Source organism: Phaethon lepturus, unplaced genomic scaffold (assembly GCF_000687285.1).
Source record: "Phaethon lepturus isolate BGI_N335 unplaced genomic scaffold, ASM68728v1 scaffold8183, whole genome shotgun sequence".
Lineage (NCBI taxonomy): Eukaryota > Metazoa > Chordata > Aves > Phaethontiformes > Phaethontidae > Phaethon > Phaethon lepturus.
In genome coordinates, this window is record NW_010526978.1 from 20,266 (window position 1) to 30,364 (window position 10,099).

General features: G+C 37.2%; 1 protein-coding gene across 1 annotated transcript in view; it reads right to left on the bottom strand.

The window, feature by feature from the left end:
* The window catches only part of LOC104617822 (centlein-like), a gene marked incomplete at both ends in the record, with an annotated part of 76,930 nt that overhangs the window by 16,183 nt on the left and 50,648 nt on the right, over positions 1-10,099 (bottom strand). Inside the window, one exon of the mRNA XM_010283243.1 lies at positions 1,322-1,495. Within this exon, the coding sequence (XP_010281545.1) occupies positions 1,322-1,495 (174 nt within the window). The remainder of the gene's footprint in view (positions 1-1,321; positions 1,496-10,099) is intronic.

Genomic DNA, 10,099 nt, shown 5'->3' on the forward strand with positions numbered 1-10,099 from the left:
TCCTCCTCACGCTTTTCCCCTCCTCCTCACACTCTTCCCCTCCTCCAGCGTGGGTCCTCCATGGGCTGTCAGAAGAACAGCCTGTTCTTCCTGTCCTCCTGTCAGAAGAACCTGTTCCAGCATGGACTCCTCTTCACTGCAAACATGGCAGTTTCCATTTCCACCTGCTTTGGTGTGAGCTCCTCCACAAGCTGTAGTGTGGACGTTTGTTCCATGGTGGTCCTCTCCATGGGCTGCAGGGAAATACCTGCTCTGGCCCTTGGAGCACCTTCTCCCTCTCCTCCTTCTCTGACCTTGGTGTTTGCAGGGCTGTTTTCTCACCTTCAATTCTTCACTCTACACCAGCTGTGCAGCATTTTGTCCTTTCTTAAACACTACATGCTCCTGAACAAATGTTCTAAAATACGTCTTTTCCCAAAAGTAGCATACAGTGCAGGATATTGAGAAAGAACAAGCCATACAGTTTTCAAAGGAAATGTTATGAGATACCAAATGTGGGAAAATCAGGAGATATCCAAGGAAGCAGAACATGTTGGTCCATCCTTGTAGACTATTTATACTACACAGAAGCATGTCCCTATTTGTTTCCTTCCTACAGAAATCTCTTGCATGCTTCCCATGTTCTATACAATCACAATTTAAAAAAACAAATTTTAAATGACAAAGAGGCTGAACAAACTGAAAAACAACATGACTTCAGCTAACTTAATAAACCTATTTAAGCCATAAAATTATTTATGATCAATTTCACTAGCTATAGTTTATAGCTGTCACTGTTACCTGGTGCCTAAATTTAACAGCAAGTCATCATGAAAGAGGCAGTCCAGCACTATACAGTGTAATAAAAAGTCAAACATATAAACTTCAAAGGAACATTGTTGTCATTCTTCATAGAAAAAAGTACTACACACTTTAAAAATCAAGAATCTGAAAAAAAAAAAATCCTTTTCATTTATAAAATCATCATAATAACTGTTTATATTTTTCTCATTTTCCTTACAGGGAAAGATGGTCATTCTGATATATACCACAAAATATCTGATAAATATTCATTTTAACAAACCTACAAAGAATTTATCCTTCAAATATTTCATTTAATTAAGAATCCTTTCTTCAGTATTTAATAAGGTAAAACCTTCTACTCCCAACAGCTATTTTAACAAGTCTTTGGCAGATAACACACAAACCATTCAAACAAGCTTCCAGAATTATAAGCAGCATCAACAGATATTAAAATTATTATCTGGACCCTTGAGCAAAAATGTTTGGCTTTACCAGCCTGACTTAGAGAAAAATACACAAGGCAATAAAGTTATCCTACCTCATGCTTTCTTCCAATCCTTATATTGTTGCTTGCCAGAGTATCGGTAGCATATAAATTATGCTCTGGTAAGTTAAGACTTGCTTTTTTCAATTTTTCCTGCAAAAGGTCGATTTCAGATTTTTGCATTGTAATAAGACACTGTAGCTCACTTAAAGAAGGCTGTTGAAATACCTAGAAAATGATAGTACAGGTATATTACATTAGTAACAAAAAATCAGAAGCATAACAAACCATTTAGATAAAATTGCCTAGAGAAACACGTTACCAATATTGCAGTAACATGTGAGAGCTGTAAACAGTCCTGCTTCTGTAAATGACTCATGAATCCATAATCAAAACCAGACCCCAAACTGTCAACTAAACATTTTCACACCCCACGCCCACCACGTATTTTCCAAATCCAAATTTACAGTCTTAACAATGGTTGTTTTATACAGATGTTTCTTCTACAGCAACCTGTTCTACTATGGTATTTTGAATCTCACATGTTGTCAAAATTTCTTGATAAAATATTTTACTTCCTAGACTTGTTTCTGGTGAAATTTCAAGTTGGTAAGTATCACTGACCTATCAAACATTGGAAAAAAAAAAAAACTTAACTGCATATTCTGTCAATAAAGATACTCTTAGCTAAAAATTGCCTCAGAGAAGTACATCTGTAATGTAAATCTACAACATGTATCCACTATGTCCATAAACTCAGACAGCACAAATGTTGTGGTCAAACTGAAGACTTACAGAAAAAATAGACGGTAATTCTAGATCACAGTGTTACTCAAGGCAGATGTGTCATTTCACAAAGCCATGAATTCCAGGCCCCTTCCCAGCTATCAATCTATTCACAGCAATTCCTTGGCACAATACAACACTGCCACACACTGCTCACCTTGGGCCTGTTATAAAACCTGTTCAGACCAAACCACGTTTTCATTGGTACCAGCTACCTTTAAGTCATATCGCCAGTGTCCCAAGAGCAGACTCATGTGTGTGCACACGACCAAGAGTGTTCAAGTTACCATGGCTTGATAAATTACTCTTTGTCACCTCAGTTTTCATTAACTACCTGTGATCACACCCCACTGCCTTACAACCACAAGGCAAAACATTTTTGGTTTAGCACAAGCAAAAGCAATATGCCTGTTGTGGCAGTCTATGGCAATCACAAAGTGAAATGCTTTAGCTCAAACCTCCTCCACAGTGCTTTAAAGCTGGAGACAGAACGTTCACCTTGCAACAGCTGTGCCGGACAAAGACAATATTAATTCCCAGATGGTCAACATATCCAGGCAGCTGGAGGTTAGCACCCCAACACTATTACTGAAAGAAGGGATGACACAAACACCCTCCCTAATCAACTGCATAAATAAAAGGGCAGGTTAGTTTAAAAAGCCAATGCAAGTGGCTGGAACTGACGCAGCTGACTTTGCATGCACTGATTAAGGCAAACTCAGGGACCCTCTAGTGCCAGCAGTGCTCTGACAGCAATGATAAGCAGATAGAAAACCGTAAAGTCTTCCATCAAAAAAGTCTGATCCAGAAGAAAACTTTCTCAAGACTGACTAAAAGTTTTATTTTACACATACTTTCCCTAATTAGCAAAGTTCTGATAACCTGACTTGCAACTGTTTGAGCATATTCTCAAGACAAATACTCATTTCAATAGAGAAGAAAGGATTTGGTACAATTATCAGTTGTTCCTACTATCTCAATTACTGTTAAGCCCCAAGTAGAACAAATAAGGTATACTGACAAAAATCAAAAAAGGCAGTGTAAAAAACATTAAACAAAGCAAAAAATCTCCAAATTCATGACAATCAAGACATGAGATGGTCCAAAGTTTCTTAAAATCAAGCAAGCAAACACCCTAGTAAGCTTAGTATTTAACAGAAATACATAAATGGCCATAGACTTTTTATTTCTTTTTCTGCAGAATATTAAGTCTTTCATAAAGCATACTGTAAAATCACACTTTCTACAAATAAACCTCAAATTAGAAATATCAAGCACTTACTTTGGAAAAAGCGCAACTCCTCATACAGCAAGCAAGCACAGGAAAGTTATCTGAGAGTAGAAGTTGCCCATGCTTTTGCTGACTGTTCATTAAATAATTCCTGTTGCTCATTTTGCATAATTTAGACCATATGTAGTTGCAAACAGATGTTAACATTTAAAAGAAAATTGGGCATTTTGTTCATTTGACCAAAACCTTAGCACTACATAAAAAGGATAGAAAAAAACAAACAAAAGCTAGAAGACAGAAATAGTGCCAGTAGATAAGGGAAATGTAGTTACATTTAAGCTATATAATTTTTTTTTTACTTGAACTTTATTCTTTCTTATTAAGAAAGAAAAATACACCTACCAACTTGTCCCATTTTATTGATTTCTCAACTGTATGTAAAAAAATACTTCTACATATATCATAGATTGTACAATTACATTAGTAAGCAAAAAAAAGAAGCAACACCTTCAATCTGTTATAGTAATTTTAATTCATATTACTGTTACTTTAAAAAGTCTACAACTGTTAAATGTTGCTGACTTTTAAACCATGAGAATAACACAAATTTAGGTAATTATTAACTTCTTACTGTATCACTACTTTTTAATTTCTTCTTTCAAAAATGAAATGCAGAGTGTTTTGAAATGTAAATCCATTTAAGAGTCACAGAATATATCAAATCCTTGCTCCTCTATGTCAATGAAGTTCTGCTACTGACTTTAATAGGACTGATAATATGAACAGTAGTATTCATTTGTTTTGGGTTTTTTTTCTTCTCCCAAAAGAGATCTCTAGAAATTACCATGCTAAATTACCATAAGTGATACTTATTTCAAATTAAAATACTGTAACGGCACAGTTTCTAATAAAATTCTTACAACAGTCTTTGTGCACATGCATACCCACAGATATTTCTTGGAAAACTAAATCGAACAAAACCAGTCAAAGATCTTAACTTATACCTCCAAAATGCCTATATTTTTACCTTCAAAATATTCAGCAGATCGCTGTTATCAGTACAGACCTTGCTATATAATTTGGGTCTACGATACTGTCAAAACCTGCTGAACTATTTAAGTGTGCATGTAAAGTTTTTTCAGTTTCAGGAATTCTAAGAACCCACATGTAACCTGAAGAGACCCATTTAAAAATTGAGGTTTTGCTTATCAATGGATTCCAGTTTAAAAAAAGCTGTATATCAGTTTCTGTTAAATTTAACATATCCTTCACTACTTGATAAATATTATTCTGTATTTCCTAGCCTAGAAGACTTCATTTACTCAAATATCTAGAGAATTTTCAAACATGAATTTTTAAGACATGAAAAGAGATCTTCCAAAGGTAGAAAGCTGGGTAAAACTTCTCTGTCTGGTCTTTTGTTTCAGATTCATGTCTATTTAACTTTAAATTACTACACTTTTATGTACCAAGTCATCCTTGGTTAAGAGCAAAAAAGTCACCGTAGTTAGTGAAAAGATTTGGCTATTATAAGAACCTCAATTCCTTCTGTATAAAACATGATTCTATGAACAACCTAGCGTTTCAAGATTTACACATGAAGAAAGAAGTGTAATTTCATCAGATCCTCAGGAAGAAATGTGACCTTTTCTTGGCTTTTCACTTTCTAGCTTTACATCTGAACTCTTATTTATAATCTAAGAACTAAAAGAAATACTACAATTAGTAAGGCCAAAATGGCAAATAATTTGGACTGTAACAGAGCTCTGATGTAAAAATCCTAATATCAGAAAAAAAGCACAGTATGGTGTTTCAAGACTGCAGAAAACATTCGACATTTAAGCTCTGTAAGGAGAATGTAGTCCAATTTCATAGTAAAGATTAGAAATCTGCAATCCAGAAAAATAAAAACAAGTTTCATGCTAAGAGGCAGCACCACCAGGTTTTTCCACAGCTTCTGTCTCAGAATTATTATTGTAGATTTTTGATCTCATGAACTGAGATAGTAACTCACCTCAACAAAGAGTTCCATGAAGGTTCACTTCCTAAAGACCATTCTGAATCCTATGGCTAAAACTAAAATTCCCATGAGACGATCATTTCAGTGTACACATAACGTTGACCCTCTTCACAGTCACAGAATCACTAGATTGGAAAGGACCTTCAAGATCATCAAGTCCAACCATTAATCCAGCACCACCATGTCCCCTAAACCATGTCCTGAAGCGCCACATCCACACGTTTTTTGAACACTTCCAGAGATGGCGACTCCACCACCTCCCTGGGCAGCCTGTTCCAATGCTTGACCACCCTCTCGGTGAAGAAATTTTTCCTAATATCCAGTCTAAACCTCCCCTGGCGCAACCTGAGGCCATTTCCTCTTGTCCTATTGCTGGTTACTTGGGAGAAGAGACCAACACCCTCGTCACCACAATCCCCTTTCAGGTAGTGGTAGAGAGCAATGAGGTCTCCTCTCAGCCTCCTCTTCTCCAGACTGAACACCCCCAGTTCCCTCAGCCGCTCCTCATAAGACTTGTGCTCCAGACCCCTCACCAGCTTCGTTGCCCTTCTCTGGACACGCTCCAGCACCTCAACGTCCTTCTTAGAGTGAGGGGCCCAGAACTGAACACAGGATTCAAGGTGCGGCCTCACCAGTGCCGAGTACAGGGGCACGATCACTTCCCTGCTCCTGCTGGCCACACTATTCCTGATATAGGCCAGGATGCTGTTGGCCTTCTTGGCCACCTGGGCACACTGCCGGCTCATGTTCAGCCGGCTGTCCACCAGCACCCCCCGGTCCCTTTCCGCCGTCTATCCACCTACATGTTGAGTGCAGTAAGAGAAGGCTTTCTCTCAGGTTTAAGCATCTTAGATTAGATTATACCTGCATTACAAAATCTAGCTTAACAGAATCATGGTTTCTTCTTTCCCTTAGCAGAATCACTTTATATCATAGGTTATTTTATCACAACAGACACATAATTTTTTCATACTGAAACTCAATTTAGCATGAAAAACATATATTCCAAATAAATGCCAGAGGCTAATTTGTGTTTTAAACAACAAATACAATCAAGAAAGTATTTAGCAGACCTCTCACTCCTTTTACACTTACATGTCTTCTCAAAGTAAGGAACAGCTGATGTTTTCTAGATGCATTAATCAACATGAAGCATAAGCACCATCTTCACCACCACTGTACTTATGGAAGGAAATCCAATGCCACCTTTTCAATGCTGCCGTTGTCAGATCGGAAACAGTACCAAACAATATGGAGAAAACACAGCTATGCTCCACCATACTTCTATTCTGCATGACTTTCCTTAACTGGCAGAAAAGAGCAGGTGTCAAGGGAATGGATATCTAAGAGTTTCAGAAATAATAACACAGCCTTCTGTGTATTCCTGCTCCCCCTCAACTTCCTCAGTACAAAGCTGTGCTACCACTAACTGCACAGCACCAAAACCACCAGCTAGGAGGAGACAGAAAAAGCTTTTCTATAAGAAGATATAAGCTCACTCTGCTTCAACCACAAACTGGCCAATAGGCACACAGTGGCTTAGTAAAGGCTAAAACATCTTTTATCTCAAGAATACAACAGAGTTTACACACACAGCTCAGACTAGAGGAAGGGTGCACACTTCACCAGGATATCTGAGTTAGGAAACAGCATTTTTCACCTACAGCAACCAGTTGGCTCAAGATCCATATCCCAAAGTTTTCTTCCAGTCAAACTCCAGGAATCCAGTGCCATATGCCACACAAAGCCATAATGGAGGAAATGTCCAGAAGCAGTTTATATATGGGAAATAAGAATCACTTCCCAGGTTTACTCATACTCTATTACTGAGTCAGCTAGCTGGGCAGCTAAGTCAGAGGCAATGCTCACCTCAGCATCCTTTGCAAGCTACTTCATTTTACAGCTTGTAAATCCAATCATCACAGCTTCATCTCTATTTACTGCACATACTTCTAGGATGGGGACCAGTAATGAACTGTTGAAGAGCAACTTACTCAGCCTGGACCTTGATCTCATGTGTCCCATGAGTTCTCAAAAGGGGCTAAAAGCCAGTGAAAGGGGTTCCACCATCCATCCACCCTCATAATGTTTATGTTTGGCATCCTCCAAAATCCACATAATTTTTATCATATGAAAAAGAGCACTCTGATTATATAATAATGAAGAACAGGGAGGGGAAAAAAGGATACAATCCCTTTATAAAGACCATGCGGCCACCACATCAGGTATGAATGATTTATTTTATTCATCAATGGAATTAGACATCCTGTTATAAAATCAATGTTCTGAATTATTAGGGAAAATATGCAATTATAAGATAAGAAAAAATATTTTTAGTGTGGAAAAATGTTCAATAGTCATCACAGGAAGTCTCAAGACAAGGCTGGATTTCATTAAGGCTTTTTGTAAAACACAAGAGGAAAACTTTACAGAATGAGAACAATCAGCCATTGGAATAACCTCCCCAGGGAAGTGGTGTATTCCCCAACAAAGGACACTTTTAAGATTCGTCTGGACAGGGTGCTGGGCCATCTTGTCTAGACCGTGCTTTTGCCAAGAAAGGTTTGCCCTGATCATCCTTGTGGTCCTTTCCAACCTGATATTCTATGATTCATATGATTTCCCCATACATTTGCTGGAGTGGCAACTTTTTAGTTGCAAGTACACAATAAAACTGGGCAGTTTATTCATAAAACTGGTCAGAACAGCAGCAAGCAAAGATCCAGGCAAGTTGAAAACATCAGTACTATTTCCTCTAATGCATTACAATTAATAAACATTAGAAATAGAATATAACACTACAGAAGCCCAAGTAATTGCTGTTAAAGTATTTTGTATCTTTATATTTTATGAAGCAATACTTTACAACTGTGACTTAAAAGTTTCTATTAAGTATAATTACTTCTTTTTTTTTTTTTAAGAACTTTTACGGCATCTATAGCATTTTAATTTTCAAAAAGGTTATTAATTAGTTACCAGAAGGTTTTACTTGACTAACTACACCAAAATGTAGACAGTATTTCTTCAAAGATTTTAAGATATTTTAAGATATGTATTGACATACTGGAAGTTATGAGGCAAGTTTTAAAAACCACATTTTTCTGAGTTACAGATTCAGTACATAAACCTGCATCTGATGGTGAGATTACTCCTAAAAAAGCAACTTTGTTGTCTGCTGAACTATTACACTATGATCACAAGTAAAAATCAAACCTGTGCACTAATGGTGTAAACTAGGGACTGTGCTTGTTATGCATTATCATCTCTGTACATTAGAACCTCAATCATACTCAAACAAATTCACTAAAGTGTGGTTTTCAATCTGCTAACTATGCATTCCATAATAGCCTGTAATTATTAAAAACTGACAAGAAAGCTACGCCACCTGTGTTTATGTGAAGCCAGGTAATGAAAAAAACAACAACGCTGTCATCACCTCTCAATTCCTGATTGCATTATCAAAACTGTAGCCGAGTTTGGCATCTGGGTGTGACCTTGTTAACTGCTAGGGTAATTAAATTTATTCTATTGGGAAAAGGGATGATAAATTATTAGCAAGAAGATTTTGTTCACATTTTATTAAATTGGCCTGTCAAAGGGTCGGCCAAATTATCAAGGGCCTCATTTATTGGAGGCCAGCCATATTGCCACATCTGTTACAATTATTTATAATTTCAGCAGTTGAAAACCAACTGAGTTAGGCATCCGCCATGTAAAGTAATTTACAAATTATCTGATGAGGGAGTGTTTTAGCTTCTCCCTCATTTCTAGCCAGCAGAAAGCCGCGCTGTAATTACAGAACACGATTAGGTTCTTTGGGGAACTTATCTTGCACTCATAGCCATAGTAAGATGCAGCAAGAACATATGGAGGAGCTTGTGCTTCTACTCCCTGAAGCTCGTGACCCGCCTGCCGCTGAGCCCTTGAGTTGAATTTGAATGAGAGTGCCATGGCTAATGTTCTACACATGCACCATTTATGCCACAAAACAAATCGGATCACTGTTAATTATGAAGCAGCTATAATCAGGCCTTCACATCTGTGTAATGTGAAGCGCAGTAGGCTGTATTCCAATAATGTATGACTACCTTTGGGTCGCAAATTGCGAGCCATATTGCCTCAGTAGTAGTTACTGAATTCAAAGTAAGTCCTTTGATAAAAGCCCATCACAAAGATATTTTTATCCATTTTTTTTAAACACAAGCCTTTCTTTATCAGCTATTGACCAGAACATTTAAAGCATATGGCACAAGTTCATTAATGAACAGTAGCACACAGCACTCTAATTTAATGAAACCACTTGAGCCATAAAAATCAGATTTAGTTAATTCCCCCTTTCCCTTTTTTTTTTTCTTTTCTGCATCTAGCCTATACCCTGGACTCCAACATAATGTCATGGGTGATCTTGCTGTAAAATATAATTATTTTCTCGTACATTTATAAACAGATTTTATATTTTAATAGCCTGTGCATTTTGTAAGGTGGAATGGGGGGTGGTGCAGACAAACGGAAAGAAATTGAAAATTGGAAAGAAATGACCAAGTGGTTTCCTCTGCACAATCCAAAATTTAACCTGATAACAATTAATAGTCCATATATCATTTCTATTTTAGGAATTACTGTCTGGCAGCTGTCTTCTAACAAAAAAAAAAAATTCTTTATTCAGTGAAAAATCTTTCTGTGAGAAAGCAGCTAAACAAGCGGCACCCAGATGGCAAACCAGCTACAGTTTAATTAATCCACTAAAAGCCATTCAGTTTTCAGTAAGGGTAATGTAATTTTGAATAATTGTAGG